This window comes from Mytilus galloprovincialis, chromosome 4 (assembly GCF_965363235.1).
Source record: "Mytilus galloprovincialis chromosome 4, xbMytGall1.hap1.1, whole genome shotgun sequence".
Lineage (NCBI taxonomy): Eukaryota > Metazoa > Mollusca > Bivalvia > Mytilida > Mytilidae > Mytilus > Mytilus galloprovincialis.
The window spans coordinates 63,759,867-63,780,937 of NC_134841.1; the positions used below are offsets into that span (position 1 = coordinate 63,759,867).

Genomic DNA, 21,071 nt, shown 5'->3' on the forward strand with positions numbered 1-21,071 from the left:
GAAATGTTTTTAAGCTGTTAATGTAAAGTCTGGGTCTAGATAGTAATGTAAAGTTTTCATAAATGCCAACTTTGAAAATCACCATTGAGGTTTTAGTGTGTGACAAAAATTTCAAAGGTTACAAAATTCTTTACAAAATTTATTGCATGAGCTGTTTTATGCTTTTGCAAAAATGCTATTCCTTTTTTTCTTTGTTTTATGTAACCTTTTTATTCTCTAAATGAAACTTTAATGCTTCACAAATATTAATCATCTAAACAAATACTATAAGTGGATGTGTAAGCATGGCAATTTTCAAGTTTGGGTTATTTTTGCTTTTTTCATGGTAACAATAAAAATATCCTACTACAATATTGATGTGATGGGCAAACTTATCATCATTTCAAAACATAATGTGTGTGATGATAAAAATATCATAGTCAAATATCTTAAGTTAAAGACTTTATATATACCTTAACTGCACCTCTAGCTATCAAATGGAGAACTTTTCCTTCCCTCAAACTGTTGTTTCCTTTCTCTATTTTCAGCAAATGACTTAATCGCATTAACTGAAAATAAATATAAATTCAAGCATATACTCAAGTATTTAACATAAAGCAGAACAAATGATTTACAGCCGATTGCATTGAGTGTGTAAGTAAAGGTAATATTTTTGGTTAGCTTGCTTGCTAAGTGATTATTAAGTAAGGTATATTACCCTCTTTTGGAAGTAGTTTAGTCCTACAGACAGACAGATCGGTTATCTGTTGGAATAGTCTATCTTAAATGAGGGTTGATTACCTAATCTAATAATGACTTCACCGTTCAGCTAGCAAGCAAGCTAACAAAAGATATTACTTTTACCTACACACTCAATGCAATCGGCTGTAAATAAGATGGAGACTTTCCTCTATACATCTTTATTGCTGTATTTTTATCATATAAATAAATGTTACATCTGAGTCTTTGTTTATTATCAAAGTATAAATATGTACTCTTAACTTATTTATTAAATTACTTTTGGATGCTTATAGTTAAAATATGTAAATTATACAAAGGGTGTAATTAGCCAACAACCCAACAATATGTTACCAAACAGATAAATTGCTAAAGCTGAATCCTTTCAAATTAATTTTCTCCTGATAAAGTAGTGTTGCTGCTACAGCACATTTTAGTGTAGCCCATTTTCAAATACTGTTTAATTCACTCATTATATTAAATACTGAGGATTATTTTTTTTCATTGGTACAACCTTACATTGATTGAAAGTATTTGATTTTGTGGTTTTTCAAAAGTATGCACACCAGGCAATAGGAAATTGGTACTTCGTTGAATACATTAATTCATGGTTCATCTATCCCCATGAAATCCATCAAGAAGTACTCCATAAATAATAATGAATCTACAATATTGAATGATTTTGTGCCAAATAACCATTCCTTGTCATATAAATCAAATTTCATAGTGATACAAGAAAACATCATTGCAAAGAGCCGTGGTGTAGTGGTTAGTGCATCGGACTACTAACACAAAGGTTCCTGGTTCGATTCCCGTTTGGGATGAAAATTTCAGGAACTCAATTTTCGGCTCTCCCTTTACACCATCTGCGAGTATGGTCTTGAGGAAATGATGATAGTCAGTCGGAAGGGGACGATAAATGGCTGACCTGTGTTAAGAGAGAGCCATATCTCTTGCACGTTAAAAAGACACCCTTGTAGATTTCGAAAAGAGAGTAGGCTAATGCCGCTACAAGGCAGCACTCGCACCTGCAAAGTGGAAAGGGATTAATATAAGTTGCATTAACTTGTTTCCCAATCCACTGTAAATAAATATGTTTAAACTAACATACCTTTTTCTGTTGTTTGTATGATGTATCTCTGGTACTAAGACATTTCTCAATCAATTCTATTCTATCTTTAGTCTGTCTCACTACAATCAATATAACAAAACTCTTTAAAACAGAATTTAGTGCAATCACACTGTCATTGTATATTATATGATTGATACAACAGAATTCAATTTACAACAGATGCTTCTCATTTGAAAATCTTCAAAAAAACCTTTTAAAAAAATTAGCTTCAATTAAATAAAAATGATGACATATTTTTCTGCTTACCTTTATTAAGAATTATATTTTCTGTTATGATTTCAAACAGTAATGTTGTCTTTTGCAAATCTAGATTTAGTATCTTTAATGATGATCTTCAAGTCACTTGAATTCGGATAAGGATCTTCTGCTTTTTATTTGTGACCATATGTATGGTAATTTGTATTAAAATTATATTTATTATAATTGGAGTTTATTATGAACTTGTCATCTCACTCTATTGGGTAGTTAATTATCTTTGCACACGGTCTATGACGTCACAGTGCACATTCCATTCTAATCTATATTGCTACGTCATTACTTCACACGATGTTTGCGTATGATATGTGTATGCAAGTAATACATGAACTTCTATTGTTTTGGTCAGCTTTTTGCCACCACCTCCCTGCCACTCTCCTTGCTGTCAGTGCCATGGGGACTTTCATTGATTTTATATATGTTGTTACCTAGTTTGATGTTTATGTTATATACTTTTTGTTTATTATTAGAATTTTATAATTGCTTGTCATTATTTTATTTGATTAAGAATTTTTTATTTTCTTTGTATAGTAATATCAAATCATATAAACCATTGAATCAATTTTTGATACCATACTGACGTATGGTCTTAGTACCTCATTTTGACACCATACTGACATATGGTTTAATTTACCTTGATACTTATAACATATTTTTGATACCATACTGATGTATGGCCTGAGTACCTTTCTGTGGCACCATACTGACGTATGGTTTAAACGCATCATTTGACACCATAATGACTTATGGTTTAAATTACCTCTTTGACACCATACTGACGTATGGTCTAAGCACCTCTTTTTGACACCATACAGACGTATGGTCTAGGCACCTCTTTTTGACACCATACTGATGTATGGTCTAAGCACCTCTTTTGACACCATACTGACGTATGGTCTAAGCACCTCTTTTGACACCATACTGATGTATGGTCTAAGCACCTCTTTTTGACAACATACTGACGTTTGGTTTAAGTATCTCATTAATATCATACTGACGTATGGTCTAAACATCCTATTTTGATACCATACTGACGTATGGTTTAAGCATATTGTTAAAATTATTTTTATACCATTCATTATATGGTTTATACTTTGCTACAATGTATTGTTGGTACAAAATATCCTTATGAACCTTTTATTAATGTTCGTTAAAATCGTAATTTTTCCTCTATTTTATGAATGGCTATTTCGATACAAAATTTTTAGTCAATCTATGAAAAATAATCTCAATTCCAAGTTTCAAGATTTAGCTAGAGTTATCTCCCTTTGCATATGGAGATAGAACATTATACATTATTGGTTTTTCATTGCAGTTGTATAAGTCCCCAGTTGACATATTGTAAATAAATGCATATGCTTTTAGATTCTTGAATAAATAATAGTTAAGTACTTAGTCTTTGTATATATTAGTATACTTCTCATCACACTTACAGGTTATTACAAACTACAGACATGTGTCCTTTAGATTGAGGTTTGGGTTTATGCTTATGAGACCTCAACTCAAGGCAGAATTATCATTTCTGTGTTAAAGAGTGGTACGGGTAAACGAAAGAGACATTAATTTGGTATTAGATATAACCACTTTATAATACATCAAGAACAAGTGAAGTCATAAACTGTATATCATTGACAAACCATTATCTATTATCAATTACCTTGTGCTGGTATAATTGATACACCAAAATCGTCCAACATAGCAAGAGAGTTTATCAAATCCAGTTCTTCTTGTATCAAAGTAGGTGTGTCTCTTATCAAATTTAAGCATATCCTGCAATACAAAATATTTAGATTTAGAAATATTCTTTTAAATTACAAAAAATGTATTGTGGATTCATTATTGTTAGGGACGACATCAAAAGTTCAATGTAGGATAAAAAACTTAATTCACATAGTTTTTTCACTGACCCCCCACCCCCCTTTTAACTTAATTTGGGAGAGAAAAAAATTACAAATAGGGATATATGTAAAAATCGATTTTAGAGATATAAAACTTGCAGAATTTTAACCCCCACCCCCAAACTATTTGATTTAAGTTCTTTATCCTACATCGATCTTTTGATGTCGTCCCTTAGTGAGATTTCAATTTTTGTGGCTTGTGTGTGTACCAGTAAACCAGAAATGCAAATGTTTTAATGACCTACATATTTTCTTGAGGTTTGTATGCAGACTTTTGTAAAACCACAAAATCATATATTTACAGAAAAACTATTTTTTCCTTTCATTCATGCAAAATTAGAATTCAGAAAAATTAAAAGATACACAGTAAACAAATCTATCTTTGGTGGTTAAAAATTGAGATACATGAGGCCAACATTTGAATTTAAGTAGATAAATGTGTTCTGTCCTCACTGTAAACACAATCTATTTGTGTTAATTGTATTGTGTAATTCTTAAATAAATCAAGTATCTCCCAGTTATCATTACCCTCAAAACTATAACACACCGAATCAATTGCAAAATCAAATCAAATTATGCACCATTTCTTTTAACAGTTTTGTTTACTTTAAAATTATACAAAAACAAGAATGTGTCCATAGTACATGGATGCCCCACTCGCACTATCATTTTCTATGTTTAGTGGACCGTGTAATTGGGTTAAAAACTCTAATTTGGCATTTAAATTTGAAAGATCATATCATAGGGAACATGTATATTAAGTTTCAAGTTGATTGGACTTCAACTTCATCAAAAACTACCTTGACAAAAAACTTTAACCTGAAGCGGGACGAACGGACGAACAATCTACAATCGTAAGTGGGGCATAAAAACTATGATGAAATCAAAGGTAGAAGTTCTTATAATATTTAATGAGATCAAAATTTGTTTAGTATATGATTGATTGATTGTTGAAGTTTAACACAACTGTTAGCACCATCAGCTATATCATGGCAGCCATCTTTTATTGGAAGAAGAGACCAGAGTGCTTGAAGAGAACATTGACCTTTGACAGGAAAACTATCAATCCTAGTCAATCATAGGGTTTGAACTTGTAACCTCAATGTTGGAAGGCCAGTGATTGCCGCAGATGAACAAGTAAGACAACTCTGAGGTCACTGGTGTTATATATATGAACAATTGTAAAATCACAAAAATACTGAACTGAGAGGAAAATCAATTTGGAAAGTCCATAATCACATGGCAAAATTAAAAAACAAAAGGCATCAAAAATGAATGGACAAGAACTGTCATATTCCTGACTTGGTACAGGCATTTTCAAATGTAGAAAATGGTGGATTAAACCTGGTTTTATAGCGCTAACCCTCTCACTTTGATGACAGTCTCTTCAAATCCGTTATATTTGTAACAATTGTAAAAATTACCTGGCAAGATCTATGCATGGATCTTTCATATCTGTAGAAGAATCAAAATACTCCTGTGCTGATGAGATGACTAGCTGTATGGCTCGTTTATATGACACCTTTAAATTCTTTGTGTAAGATTGAGTAGGAAGACTCTCATTATTACTTCTTTCTATGTACTCGCCTGCTAAAGTTATGCTCTCTCTTCTGCCAGAACACAGCAAGCTTTCAGTGAATATCTGAAAAAGAAGGTGGCGCTTTTAAAAAACAAATTCAGAGTTAATATTTCTTTTATAAAGCATAGTTGGAAACCACCTAATAAAAAAATTGTTAAGCCAAGATTTAAGGGTTTCAACTATATATTTTTTATAGCAAACACAAGGATGTTTTCTTTTGAAATTATATCATATTTCTAAAAGATTTCTCAATATTGAGCAGCTACACCATTCCAAAGTTATTACTATACCTTAAAAAATTTCATGATGGTAATCCAAGAAGGTAAATATCTTTGAAAAACAAAAAAGTTCTGTTTCAATAAATGTAAATAATGAAGGAAATATATATTTAATAATCACTAGTAAAAGTTCACCCTAACAACTTATAGAAACTATACCATTCACCTACTTCATGACATAGACCAGACGACAGACATCTGTACACCTGATTTTGTAACTGTATCACATCATCATGTAACTTTCTCCATGCAATTTCTGATAAGGCCACCCTTAAAAAATTGTTTGTTTGGCATTGCCGACCCACACTATCAGCAGGTGGGTAGGTAGGTAGGGATTTTTTTTTTTTTTTACATTTAAAAGCTTTATACATGTAAATCATGAAGTATCTAGATCAATGTTGTATAAAGCATTGCAGCATTGTTGTGTGTACATGCTGGTGGTTTATTTGAAAGGGGTCAACAGTCAATGTCACATTCTACATCATATGGATAATTTCATGTAAGACAGTAAGTTTTATTGGCAGAGTTAACCAAAGTACACAGAAAAAAACACAGAACTGAGGCAGGAAACGGACAAATTAACCATATAAAATGTATGACGTGAAAATTGAAGTTTTATTGTGGGACTGCCCATTGAACAGAGGCCTGATGTACATGTCACATCTTGAAGTTGTGGTCACAGTTTGGTAAAATTACTATAAGTTAAATGGCTCAACCACTACGGCTCCTTGTACAAATGGACAAAGATTTAAAACTTTGATTGTTTGCTTTGGTTTTATAAACATCACTTTCTACACCATATGAATAATTTCATGGCAGTCAGTTTTAGTGGTGTACTAAACCGTAGTACTTGAAGGAAAACGCCAACCTGCGGGAGGAAACTGACTAACCTTATCACATATGACATGAAAATCAAACCTTAATTTTGCAACTGCCCAACTAGGGCTCAAACCAATACCTAGAGGCTAGTAATCATACATGCAAGATGTGACGAACTACCATACAAACACGCCTACTGCCCCTGATAAGTTTTGAGGATAAAGGACCTGTACCAAATTAGGATAGCAAAATATTAAAAATTTGGAAGGTTGACACAAATAGACATGGTGATAATACAAGTGCAAGGGTTTTCAGGGCTAAGTTTAAAACGTATGATAAATTCAAAATAGAAATATGCTGCAGGACAGACAATTTTTGCAGATAAATAAATTATGGGTTGTAATGCCTGTTTGATTAACAGAAATCTGGACATGCATTACATGAATACAGATAAATTAATGAGCCCTTAGAATTGTGGAAAAGGAGGGGATTTTATTCATCACTAGTACACTAGATACATTTATAAATATGTTTCTGTCAGTATCTTTTATGTTTTAAGAATTATCTTATTCATGTTAAGAAGAAAGGCAAGAAAAGGGGGAAGTACTTCAATTGACAGAAGATGCTAGTCTTTAAAATATGTATATTTTGTACCAGGCTAGCATCTACTGGTACAAAACTACTATAAACCTGTAAATCTGGGACCATTTTGGTCTTTAAGCTTTGGTGCTTACAGCCATAATTATCTTGAATGCATCATTGTGGTTCTGACTATAGTAGATACTTTGTTCTCTGGTTCAAGGGAAAATTTGTCAATAATAAATTTCAAATATTTAATAAGTTCAACAAATGTAAGAGCCACGCATATTTGTTCTGTGATGTCCCGGAGAAAAACTTCTATCTCAAGCGACAAAGTTAAGCAGAAATCATCTGTTTCTGCTTTACAAAAGATAGAATTTAAGTCCTCTTCAAGGTCTCTCAGAACGTTTCTTTCAAAGAATAGCTGAAAATTTGATTTTTTATAAAATCCATCTCCATTAACCAATGCATTGCAGCATAGGGAGATGCTTTCCCCTGCCGGCCTCTTTGACATTACTTTTGGCAGACTTTTTCTATTCCATGTCATTTAAATGTTTGCTCCCAATACAGTGTAAGGCAAACGCTTTTAAGATCGTGATTTGAAATAAGTAAAGTCAGGAACAAACTCGGCGGATACGATCAAATTCCGGCACAATTTCGATTTTTTTTAAATAAAAAAAAAATAATTTCTGAAACGCAAATAAAATTATTTGGGCGGCAAGTTTTTCAGTGGGTCGGGCGGCAATGCCAAACAAATGAAATTTTATTTTAGGCCTAATGGTTCACTTCTGTCAATCATAAAATCAAAAATGAAAATTTCAGAAAACTACACAAACATAATTCAAGCTATCAATTAAAAGGAATTTTAAGTTTTAGAATATGAATACATTTTGACTTAATGAAAATTAAGATCTGTAATTTCGAATTTGAGGTTCCATCTATTTACTAATGTATTCAAATTTTTATACATCAATTTTGGTATATATAAGATTGTACCTGATAAATCCAGTAAAGCTTTGTATGCACAGAATCAAATTATAAAATATAATCGCTGTGTCTGTTTTCTAAAGAGTATGAAGGTATGATTTTTTCAAGGACATATGCCATGCTATAAAAATTTAAGACTGAAGTTTCCTGACAAACATATTAAAGAATATCATATACACTTCTGTGTTGACATGACCTATCATTGATATGGACATATTCAAAAATTTTAACTGTTTACAAAAATTTGTATTTTTCAAAATACTAAGGATTATCTACCCTAGGAACAAATTACTTGAGCTGTATTTGGCAAAAACTTTCCTTCAGACTCTTGAGTCGTCAAGACTCTTCACATTCATACTTGATTTGACCTTTATACATTTTTGATTCAAGCGTAACTTAGGGTCTTTTGTAGACCAAAACTTCATTTGGCATACACAATTATAAGCCTTGATGAGGTTTTTTTTATATAGTGTTTGATTTTTTCCAGGTGATAGGTTGAGAACACCAATGTAAAAAATATTAATCAACTCATTAAACAGACATTATTCAGATATAAGTCTGAAAGTTAGTAGAGTAGAAATAAGGTTTTTTCTTCAGACAACTCTATAAGAATTATTTTACCTTTTGCCAGCAGCTCTTGTCAATCTTATCATTAACATCTTGGCATCGTCTGCATCTTTCTGTAATGAAAAAAACGTTGGAAAAATTTATACAAAACAAACCAATTGTTCAGACAAACAAAATTACTAGATTCAAGATTATATGAACAAAGTAAGAAAATTGCAAAAAATAAAATTATAAGAAAACCAAAGTAACAGCAATGAGGAAAAAAATAAGGACATGTGCACAATGGTTTGAAGCAGTACTTAAAGGGAAATAACTGGAGTTATTACAATTTCACTCTAATGAAACATAACAAATGTATGGGGACAGAAGAGTGGAATTGCAAATAGCTTAAGAAGCTGATAAGTGGAAACATTGAAGTAAAAATGCAAAAACAACTGTCACTCTAAAAAAAAGTTGATTTACAAAATATCAAAAAAACTTATTCAAACAAATGTACACTTTACCTCTGTTTCTAGGATATAATGTAGAGGTTTCTTAACATCCTGTTCATGTAAAATCTTTAATGCACTGAAAAAAAAATAAAAAAAATTCATATATTGAAAATGATTGTAGACAGTTTTGTTGTTTATCAACATAGATAAAAAGTACTTTCTAGATATTTGTCATACTTCAAGTTATAAACATGCTAGTAATTGAATTTTCTTAACTAGTTTAATAATATTATTTTCATATTACTCTGTAAGCAATCAATATATTCTAACATAATTCTATCCTCATTTGAAGATAGATGCGAGTACTTTTAAAAAGAACGTTGTACTGTATTTAGACAAAATTACCCCAAATGTCTTTCCAGCTTGTCTATTTCCTTGTGCAGTCTTATTGATTCTTTAGTTTCTTTCCTGTAAAAAAGTATTCAAGATAATAAATCAAAATATAAAAATTAAATGTGTTAATAAAAATTAATATCTTCATCTATTTTTTAGCAATAAAATGAAATCAGGATTGTTCCATTAAAACATATATGATACTGACGAAAATGGGGTATTTTTCAATAGAGGCAGATTTAGAATTTCATTTTAATTTTCAGTTAACTAAAGTCTTTGACACAACTTTTAGTAGAGATTACAAAAAGCCTTCTCATGGTCCCATGTTTGGTTTTATAGAACAGCCCTTAGCATTAAGTCACAATAATGAAACATTTTAGCAAGTGAATTTAATGAAATATTGAGTTCAAATGTTATAAAAATATCTTTCTTCTGCAATGCCATAACTGTACTATTTGTTTTTACATATTTATTTAATTAATCAATTCAATACATATTCACTAAAGCCAACGAATAGTGTATTACAGTGATCACAACGTCTATCGCCTTGAATATTTTACCACACTTTTTGTCAATGACTGCTATAATCATTACTGGATTTAAATGCAACTGAGAGATAATTTACTGGGAAATTTGCATTGTAAAAGTATTTGAGAACAAGAAAAATTGTCATTCTGGTAACCTTACCCATATCCTTTCTGTGGAAGACACTGGAAAATTTCTAAAGCTAAATCCAATTGATCATCTCTACAAAACAAAATGACAAATTACCTATTTTTATGAAATTCATCTGTATAACAAACTTGAAATTTGCATTTTTGACAGAACAAATTAGTTCAAGCAATTCTGATCATTTTTGTACACCAGTTTAAAATGGAGATTGATACATGTAAAAATGGTCATAGTTTTCTTTGTAAACAAACATAAGTCTGAAAGAAATGAATTACTTTACAAAGATTTCACTATCTGTAACTTCAGGTGTGAAATAGTGGTATTGCTAATATCTATATAAAGAAAGAGCTAACAGTGTTCTTACATAGATCATTGAATATTTGAATTTATTAAATGATATGAGCAAATAAGCCCCAATACGGATAAATCAGCATGTGCAATACTAAAAACGTTCCACTGTCGATATAAATCAAGATTTAATATTGCTCTTCGAACAGGGCCAATACGGAAAAAAACAGGGCCAATACAGAAAAAAGCGGGAAAAAAGCTGTATTAGCCCTAGGGCTAATACAGGACGTTCACTTCCGGTTTTCAATTTTCTTACGCCATTACTTAACTCTGGAAGTATCGTTATGCATAAAAACATTGGTATAATATTTTTTAAATTAAAGTCATAAAATAAACAGGTTAAATGATGTGCAATGTTTTGTAATGTCTTAAAGTTTTGAAACGGAAAAAACAGGGCCAATACAGAAAAAAGTGGGAAAAAAGCTGTATTGGCCCATGGGCTAATACAGGACGTTCACTTCCGGTTTTTAATTCTCTTATAATCATTTAATAAAAGTGTTATGAACTGGCTGTTTCTGTATTGGCACTGGTATAGATTCTCGGTCAGCTGTATTGGCCCTCGACCCTACAGGTCTCGAGGCCAATACAGCAAACCTTGAATCTATACCAGTGCCAATACAGAAACAGCCAGTTAATAACACTATAATACAATGTATTGGTTATACACAGATCTCATAAATCATATAAAACAAGAAAAGGTGTACAACATACCTGCCACAAACATATAGAGCTTCTAGGGCCATGGACATGACATCATCCTGACTTGATATTATAGGTCTTTTTTGCTGAAAAGGTTCAAGATAGTGTATTCTTAAATTACATAAATTATCCTAAATGGGTTTATAAAAGAGGAACACAAATAATATATCCAAATTAAAAATAACCATTGTTATTTCTATTAATTAACAAAGGTTGACTGTTTGAGCTTGTATGACGTCAATAGTTCAATTAGGACCGATTCTCAGGTCAGCCGGGAATAGAGATAAGGTGTATTCAATCTTTATAATGTTTAAATCTCATTGCAGAATAACTTCACAAAAAGTACTCACAGTGGCTTTTGATGCTTCAAATATTTTAGTAGGTAATGTGAGATCTGTCTTAGCTTTTGTGACAATGTAATCTCTAAGTAATGAAGTAAAGGTCCCTGGCTGTCTGTGTTCACACTGCTGAAGGAAAGGTACCAGCCATTTGTGTAGACACTTTGTGTACATTTCTGTTGATGCCTAAATAAAAAATAATATTACAATAATATACATGTATAATATCTGTCATACTGTATCTAATTTATTTTTTGTCCAAGTTATTTTTAAACATGTTGTCAGCTCTATCTCCTTATTGAGATTTTATTGAGATTGTATTGAAAGCAATCTACACTCAATATATCAAACCATAACAAAAGATTACATGCTATATCTTTTTCATGAGATTTAATCATTTTTATGTACATTTTTTACCTATAGCTCTTTAACTGTTACTGCTCTTATACATCCTTGGCTTTCAAATACATCATTGAGCAGTCCTGATTAAGATAGATCCATAAAAAGTTTTTTGGATCCATTAAAATTTAGTTGTTTTCCTTTTTTCCATCTAAATAAGTTGGTTTTACAATTATTCCAATTTTGTTAACATGCTCATTACCATATTTGAGTTTTTAAAAATTAGATCTGAGGGATCACATTTTTTGTGTGCAGCAGAATTCAAATTACTTTTACCTGTAAAACTAACACATACCTTGGACATAATTAAATCCAGTTTATCATAGTCGGCCATCTTTTGTAGTTCATCAAATGTCAGATTTTCATCCACATAACAGTCATACACTAGCATCTCCATGGTTACCAAGTTATCCAGTAGTTCAGATAAACCCTGAAAAATTAAAATTCATATTATTATCTATTCAAATCATTCATTTATTTTTCAATTCTTTTGGGGTTTTTTTTGTCGACTAAAGACTTCACAGAAGAACATCAAATTTGTTATCACTGTTTCTTTATGATGCCTGTCATCTCATGTTATTTTAGTTAACAAATACATCAAGATTGTCTCTGCTACATATACTGTAAACCAATTCATTTTTGTGAAACTTTTTTTTGTGTTATACTCTTTTCAAGACAGTTAAATGATGATTCATTAAAAAATTTCTGACTTGCATTCATAGACAGAAAAGATCCAAGTTTACCATTTTTTTCTTTATATAGATAAGACCATTGGTTTTCATGTTTGAATGGTTTTACACTAGTAACTTTTGGGGCCCTTTATAGCTTGCTGTTCGGTGCGAGCCAAAACTCCATGTTAAAGGTCTTACCTTGACCTATAATGGTTTACTTTTATATATTGTTACTTGGATGGAGAGTTGTCTCATTGGCACTCATACCACATCTTCTTATATCTATCCGTATTCATCAGTTCACATTACTTTTGTATCTATGAAAGTTGCACCAATAAATGGCTCATGCGCCTAGATTGGTTGACTGTTATTACTAGAATATTTCAATGTATATAATTTTATTGAAGGTTTACAATAATTTTATCCTGAAAAGTTTGACCCACCTCAACTCCTCTCTCAGTGGCCAGTTTTACCAACTCTACAGATAAGTCTACTTGTCGTGATAACCTCTCAATCTCACAGGCTCTGAAACTGTACCACTTAGAAAGATCATCAGTGTTTGGGTTGGCCATTCTACGGGAAAAATTAATATATAAACATTATTACCTTGAAATTGAAATTATAGCAGTCAGTCTGATTTATAATTTCAGAATAACTAAATCAATAACTCATATTGGAAAAAATTTAAAGAGTTACTGAATCAAAGTGATGGAAATCACTCATGGAAAGATTAGAAGAGTAGTTTGAATTATTTCATATTAAGGTATTGTGGGGGAAAATGAACATTTATAAAGCACTATTGCTGAAAATTGCATTTACAGCAGGTCTTTAGAAGGAAACTTGCATTTCCAGTATGAGGATAAAATGAGCTCAAATTAAATAATATGGGTCTCTTAATTTGCACAATTTTATTTAAACTGCAGTTTATATCTTATCGAAATTATGTTGCCGGTTCTGAACATGTTTCAAAAACACAAAAAAATGCAAAAATTCTTCTAGTAAATGTTACCAACTATCCTTGTAAGACATAAATCTGGACCAACAGCTTAAAACTTTAAAGTGTCAACAACAAAAATTGAAAAATGTTGTTATGGGGCATTTTGTAAGTTGAAACAGAGGTTATAGGGCATTGAAGATTAAAAGTTTTAGAGTCATTACTGTGCCTTTTGATCAATTTTTAAAGTATTTTTTAACACAGGGCATTAAAATGTACTTTTTCAATGTAAACCAATTAAAAAACTTATCTTATTAAAATGTGGATTCTTTCTTGATTGCAAAAATATATATTTCTCTTCTAATAAAAATTCAAATGACAAAAATAGACATAATGATTGATGGGAAATAAACTAATAAACAATGGTTTGTTATAATTAAAAGTTTTAAATTTTTTAAACTGTTTCAAGCCAATTCCTAATAAAAAAAAGTGTACTATTGTTGATTAATTACAGATGATTATTGGAAATTTATCAAGTAAATTATAGGCCTTACTTGTATACCTTTTATTTATTCATATTTATATTCATATTTCATTTTTTTTAAGATCTTGTTAATCTATTTATTATTTATCTTTCAGATATAATTTACAGAATCACTTTATGTAATGTACATCAAAAGTAATTGGCAATAAATAAATCTATCATCCTTGTAAATATCAAACATCTAATATACACATTTGTGTATTCAATTATGAGGTCAAATACTTGTGTATTAAGAATTATACTGAGTGGTCTGTATAATTATGTAAGACTGAGGTTGATAGGTAATGTGGTCAATTTGATTGGCAGTTTAGGAGGTGGGGCATTGTAATTAAAGGTTCACCTTGTCTCTGATTGTTTAGTGATAATGACAGTTGTCAATCATACTGGTTGAATCAATACCCAGTTACCTAATTAAAATGTTTTTAAAAGCCTGCACATCAACACACCTTAATGACATACATTCTTGAATGAACTGCTCCAATAATATACCCAGTTTTTTTCAGTTTATATGTGTATTATGTGCACATACATCAGAACCATAGGGAACTATATTTCAGTGTGAATACATTTAGTAACAGTAGCCAACCTGTCCTGTTGTTAGGGAGGCTGGTGCCTAAGTAAAGATTTAGAACAAGTTCTAATCTTTCCAAAAACACATTATTAAGTCATGAATGTGTACAAATTATTTTTAAGTTTACACACAAACGCACACATAAAAACCTTAACAGAAAAAACACTTAAAAAGTTCTGTGGCAAAACAATAAAGTTAAAATTACCAATAAAAAAAAATCCTACTAAATATAAATTGTAAAGTTTAATAATATCAAGAAACAAAATTCCTTGACTAATGTAATAAATCATTATACAAACCTGAATTCTTTGAGTCCTTGATTTTCCTCATATAAGAAACCTCCAAGATCTGGTAAAACTGGTTCTATAATAGATCTGAAAAACATCAGTGTTGAATTGAATTAAATAACAACCTATCAATAATCCTTCCATTTAACATGTTTAACATACAACTTTGCTACATTGTATTTATAATTTTTAAACAAGGTGTAATATTTCACACACCACTTTGCTTGGAAATGAACATATGTTGTAAAGGTCATTGAAACATGACAGACTATGAGATAGCTGCGGAACCGTAGCTCTTAGGTCCTTATGCTAGTTTTTGACTATTTGCGGACCATAGAGCTACGGATTTTTCCTATTTCAAAACGTTCGGAATTTGTTCGGCCATATTGAATTTTATTTTCATGACTTTTTGAATGAAAGTACGTTTAATTAAAGTTAGATACAAACGGAAATAATAATTCTTTCAAGCAATTAAAATATTTAGTATGAATAAAGTTGTAAAGTCTTATAAACACTCGATTCTCGCTTAGAAATAAGTAAACACACCAACATGTGTTTTTCTATAAGAGTTATCTGTTCTTGTTTTTCGTAGGCGTTCCTTACCTCCAACATTGGAGATCGAGGATATTTGAGTTATCTTTTCTTGATTTTCGTGACGTCGCCACGAGATTCAATATGGCCGAACTAAATAGGCGGAGAAAGTATACAAATGGGAATAATTAGATAATAGTGTGAATGAAATGAATATTCAAACATAAATAGGTACGTCATATCCTAGAAAAATATCTGACGAAACGAACTATATAGATTGACAAGCTTTGCATTGATTATAAACAATAAATTTGGGGGAAATAAGTGCGACCTGAACCTGGGTCGCAATTCTGAACGTTTTGAAATAGGAAAAATCCGTAGCTCTATGGTCCGCAAATAGTCAAAAAATAGCATAAGGACCTAAGAGCTACGGTTCCGCAGCTAACTATGAGATTGACATTGAAATTTAAAAAAGTGCTTTTTAAACTTACAATGCAATGAAGTGCTTAGTTTGGATAGTTAAGACTGCTATGAATGAAATTTCAATTATAAGTTATAATTTTAAAATTTGTGCTTGCTCTAGTTGTAGTAGACAAATATATCCAAGTTAAATATTTCAGTGTATCTATTTGAGATTTAAACTGGAAAAGAGCAACAGATTTGAGTGTCATAATGTCACAGGACACAGACCTAAAAAAGGCACAGATTTGAAGCCGGGCATAGATGTGATGCTTCCATATAGAATATACAAATAAAACATCAATAAATATTTAAATTTATTAAATCAATGAACAAATAAACCTTAAAATTAAATACCTAATTCATATCCAACTAGACTTTATTCATGAAGTATCATGTTGTCTCAAACAATTTTTTAGTACATTTTACCTGCAAAAATCTTCCTCACTCCAATCTTTCTCTCTCCATCTGTCTTCTTCCCAAGGTATAACTGACTTGTCATTCCTGCAACATTAAAATGACCAATATTAATGAACATGTGGTTGAAGCCGTATTTTCCAAGATAAAATGTTTGGTGGTTTTGGAAGTTTGAATTGGTCAAAATGAACTTTTAATAGTAATGGAAACCAAATTGTAGATAAAGTGCAATGAATTGGTTCCAATAGTCATTTATGATCTATTAAAGATGAATGATATTCAGTACTCTTTTTCGATATGAAGTAAGCCTTGTCTTTCTTCGTTAAAAAGAAATAAACAAAACAAATCTGTTTTCAAATAACTCTGTTAATCTTATTCCCTCATGTTCCAGTTTGGTAAACATTCAATATTTCTGGTACAATATCATAAACTAATTATTAAAATTGAATTTTTTATTTCCTGAAATATTTTGTATCTGTTCATTTTGTGATTTATGAAGGAAGATTTAACTAAAAGGGCAATAATATATTACCAGCAAAATTTTAAATTCTTTTTGAAAATGAAACTAATATGAGACCAAACTTCAAGACCTTAAGGTTTGATTCTTACATATTCCTTTATATAAATCAACAAATTCCTATTAAACATAATGCATCTAAATAATGCAAAAAATATATGCTGTGTATCAAACTTTTATTTCACTTACCCAACTTCTGGTAGCAGTGACCTATATTCCATGTGGATTTGTTGTTTCTGGAAAATTTGACAATATTCCCAACCTAAAACATTACAATATTGAAAAAGATATTTTTCTTAATGAGCAATATAACTTTTTTTTTACAGCAAAAAAGTTTTATGTGGTAATCTTAATTTCTTGCAAGTTGTCCATTCTATTTAGAGTGTTAAAACGTTTTGTTTATTAATGAAATCAAAAATGCTAATATAGATCCAAGGTAACTATGTCTTAGATTTAACACAGTTCTACTAGAATAATTTATATATTAGGTATTCAAACTTCTTGCATTTAGTTGAAGAAGAAAAAATGTTTATGTTAAGATATCATCTCAAAATAATAATTTTAAATTAACTTTGATAATTACCTGTGAGGTCTTAGATCTTCCCAATGAAAGGTGAACAGAGTTTCTAAAGCTTCTATATTATTATCCTGTAAAAGAAATTCTGCATATAAACAAACACTATCAAAATATTAGAATTAATATGTAGTATGTTTTGTTTGTTTCTCAATACCAAAACAGAAATGAAGGCGGTAACAATTATACCTCACTATTTTTTTTAAATTCTTTATTAACCAACTAAGCACACTAATGCCAAAATTGACTGTTTTTTAAAAACTACATATTTTCTGTAATGGCCCTGTTTTCCTGTAATGGCCCTGTTTTTTTCTGTAATGGCCCTGTTTTTCTGTAATGGCCCTGTATTAATGCCCAGTTTGTCTGTATAAAGCCCAGTTAGGGTTTTTAATAAAGTTAATAAAATTAAGTTGTAAAGAGTATAATACCTTTTTGTATTTTATTTAATTTAGTAACCAGCAACCAACATTAAAGAACCATATATAGGGATCACTGTTCATCCTGTTTTTCAACATATAACTTCTTCCAACTTAATATCTTGGATTTGGTATATTTAAAGCTTTATCATGGTGAAGTACAAATTATTTTTTTCAAACTAAACTGTCATTAAAAGAATAAGAGTGTACATCAAGTTGGCAGCAACACATACACTTTTGTACAGTTGGTTAATAAATGTATTAAGAAATGGGTGTTTTTATAATGGCCCTCTTCTATATCCTTGGTCAGTAATAATGGCCTCGGATGTTTGTAATGGCCCTCGGCATTGCCTCTGACCATTACAGACTTCCTCGACCATTATAACAGACCTTGGACATATAACAGGGCCATTATAAAAACACCCATTCATTAATACTATAGTAAATCATTGAAATCAATAAATTGCCTACCTTTTAAAGACATAAGAGGACGATTTTGTACAGTGTAATACTTAAAAACAGGTTACAATTCTAAGATAGAATAAACTATATTGCTTATTCTTGATTGTAGATTTTAAAAGAAAATTCTGAAGTATTTATTTAATTTCAAATCAGCTCAATTGTTAACCAGTAGACAATATTGTTTGTTAAAAAATACCAAGCAATAACAATTTATAAATGGATTTACATGAAACAATTCTGTATTAACAAAAAACCAAATAATGCACTGTAACAATGGAGACCTACCCTGGCATAATTAACTGCAGTTTCAACTATGTTTTCTGATCTGAATTTCTGGAAGAACTTTTCATTAAACCTTTCTGCTGCTGCATGAACACCTCCCAGAATGCACTGAAAACAAACAGATAAAATAACATTACGGCTTGTACAAATTTTTTCAAGCAATTACAGTGAGTAGACTGTTAGTGTTGCTATCCATCAATTGCAACTCATTCAAAATTTTGACCAAATTGCAATTTGTTTTATAAAATCAAATTGTTCAACTGGTCAGAAATTTGAACCAACTGCTGTAGAAAACCACAGCCAAGTCATGAAAGTGCAAGGTGATAAAATAAAACATATAGCAAATTAACCTGACGATATCGGGATATGGGTATTTAGTCGGATCTTAACACGTACTTGTGATTTGCTTAAAACCGGTTTTAACGAAGAAATGTCGAAATGTTCAGAACTGAATTAAATCTGTTTTTGGGTAAGATGGTGCAAGCATACGATTTTTATTGCGTCTTACACTTTGAGAAGCGAATAATCTTTAGCTACTTTATTTGAATATTGTGTAAAAACGTTAATTATGAGCTATGAAAGTCAAGTGGCTCAAGCATTTTACTGAGGAAGTTTTAAAAAAAGGCAAAGAAATATTTTAACAGTGGGTTAGATTTCATTAGTCTTTACTATCTATAGATTAACAACTTTTGGTTATATTTATAATTTAGAATCATCATTGAAGGTGGAGGGCGATTGCACAGTTTATTAATATATTGATGTGCCATTTGTATGCAAGAGTGACATTCCGTTGTATTATGTGCCAATTCGAAAAAGTTATGCGAGTATTGTCTCCCTTTAACAGGTTCATTATTTTATAATTAAGTTTAGGTTTCTGATATTAATTTGAATAGTTACAAAATGTATCGATTCAATATATTTCAGTTTTTGTTATTGGTGTATCAAAAACATTGATGTACGAATATAATTTCATAAATTTGAAACGTTTAAAATGATTACATACCAATATAAAGAACCGTTCATCATTTTTGAAAAAGACTATGATTGAATTCGTAATAATTATCTTCCCTTCATGATAGATTGATTGGGAAATGAACCAAAGTTCTCTAAAGGTAATCACAGAGAGGGACTAGCAAGCAATTTTTAATTGTAGCTTATTTAACGTTAAAACAACTTTCCACTATAAACAAATGTTATTTTTTACAAATATAAGGACCTTGTTAGCTAAATCTACAAATTTTATTAGATATTATGAATTTTTATTGCAATAGATTAATATGCTAAAACATACTTACAATCCTATGAGACTTTAACTCCACTTTAATGATGTTGTGACAAAATTAGTTTATCAGTTTGTATAGTTATATTATATTCATTTCCATGCTGAAGGGGAACTGTTTATTTTGAATTGCTATTAAATTGTCCAAACTAAGCTTTCATATAGTTTTTCTTTCTAAAAGTATTCTATATTTATAAGAATCAGACATTATGTGAATTAAAACATTTCATATTCAGTAAAATATGTGTAAAATTGCAATATATGTTTGTAGGAAGTTTCCTTGGGGGAGATAATAACTTTTCTTTCAAAAAGTCTTTATTCAAAAGAATAATATTTTAGGTTATCTCCCCTGAAAACTTATCAATAGCATATTGTTATTTCACACATATTTTACTGAATATATGATGTTTTATTTAAAATGATATCTGATTCTTATAAATATAGAATACTTTTAGAAAGAAAAACTATATGAAAGCTTAGTTTGGACAATTTTATAGCAATTCAAAATAAACAGTTCCTCTTCAGCATGGAAATGACTATAATATAACTATACAAACTGATAAACTAATTTTGTCACAACATCATTAAAGTGGAGTTAAAGTCTTATAGGATTGTAAGTATATTTTATTTTATCACCTTGCACTTTCACATTTTGACTGAACAATTTGTTCAATATTCTGACCAGTTGAACAATTTGGTTTAATAAAACAAATTGCAATTTGGTCAAAATTTTGAATGAGTTGCAATTGTTGGAGAGCAACACTAACAGTCAACTCACTGTAGGAGTAGGCTTAGTTTCAACATATTTATCTATAGTGGATTGGGAAACAAGTTATTACAACTAATATTAATCCCTTTCCACTTTGCAGGTACGAGTGCTGCCTTGTAGTGGCATCAGAATGCTTTTTTTTTTAAATCTACAAGGGTGTCTTTAAAATACGTGCAAGAGACATTGCTCTCTCTCTTAACATGGGTCAGCCATTTATTGTCCCCTTCTGACAGACTATCTTCGGCTTATGAGGATGGTGTAATATAA

At 30.5% G+C, this 21,071-nt stretch overlaps 3 protein-coding genes across 3 annotated transcripts in view; all 3 read right to left on the reverse strand.

The window, feature by feature from the left end:
* The window catches only part of LOC143072680 (NBAS subunit of NRZ tethering complex-like), a 41,509-nt gene extending 35,393 nt beyond the window's left edge, over positions 1–6,116 (reverse strand). Inside the window, exons 1-5 of the mRNA XM_076247751.1 lie at positions 6,030–6,116; positions 5,427–5,644; positions 3,762–3,874; positions 1,829–1,908; positions 453–548 (exon numbers count right to left, since the gene is read on the reverse strand). Of these exons, the coding sequence (XP_076103866.1) occupies positions 453–548; positions 1,829–1,908; positions 3,762–3,874; positions 5,427–5,455 (318 nt within the window). The 5' untranslated portion in view covers positions 5,456–5,644; positions 6,030–6,116. The remainder of the gene's footprint in view (positions 1–452; positions 549–1,828; positions 1,909–3,761; positions 3,875–5,426; positions 5,645–6,029) is intronic.
* LOC143070931 (NBAS subunit of NRZ tethering complex-like) overlaps positions 1–18,829 on the reverse strand; it is a 53,253-nt gene extending 34,424 nt beyond the window's left edge. The window contains exons 1-16 of the mRNA XM_076245030.1: positions 18,760–18,829; positions 17,606–17,670; positions 17,212–17,284; positions 16,518–16,592; positions 15,111–15,185; positions 13,206–13,335; positions 12,387–12,521; positions 11,705–11,878; positions 11,367–11,440; positions 10,323–10,382; positions 9,648–9,710; positions 9,315–9,378; positions 8,866–8,924; positions 3,762–3,874; positions 1,829–1,908; positions 453–548 (exon numbers count right to left, since the gene is read on the reverse strand). Of these exons, the coding sequence (XP_076101145.1) occupies positions 453–548; positions 1,829–1,908; positions 3,762–3,874; positions 8,866–8,924; positions 9,315–9,378; positions 9,648–9,710; positions 10,323–10,382; positions 11,367–11,440; positions 11,705–11,878; positions 12,387–12,521; positions 13,206–13,335; positions 15,111–15,185; positions 16,518–16,592; positions 17,212–17,243 (1,230 nt within the window). The 5' untranslated portion in view covers positions 17,244–17,284; positions 17,606–17,670; positions 18,760–18,829. The remainder of the gene's footprint in view (positions 1–452; positions 549–1,828; positions 1,909–3,761; positions 3,875–8,865; positions 8,925–9,314; positions 9,379–9,647; positions 9,711–10,322; positions 10,383–11,366; positions 11,441–11,704; positions 11,879–12,386; positions 12,522–13,205; positions 13,336–15,110; positions 15,186–16,517; positions 16,593–17,211; positions 17,285–17,605; positions 17,671–18,759) is intronic.
* The window catches only part of LOC143071070 (NBAS subunit of NRZ tethering complex-like), a 156,436-nt gene that overhangs the window by 117,294 nt on the left and 18,071 nt on the right, over positions 1–21,071 (reverse strand). The gene's annotated exons all lie outside the window — the stretch shown is intronic.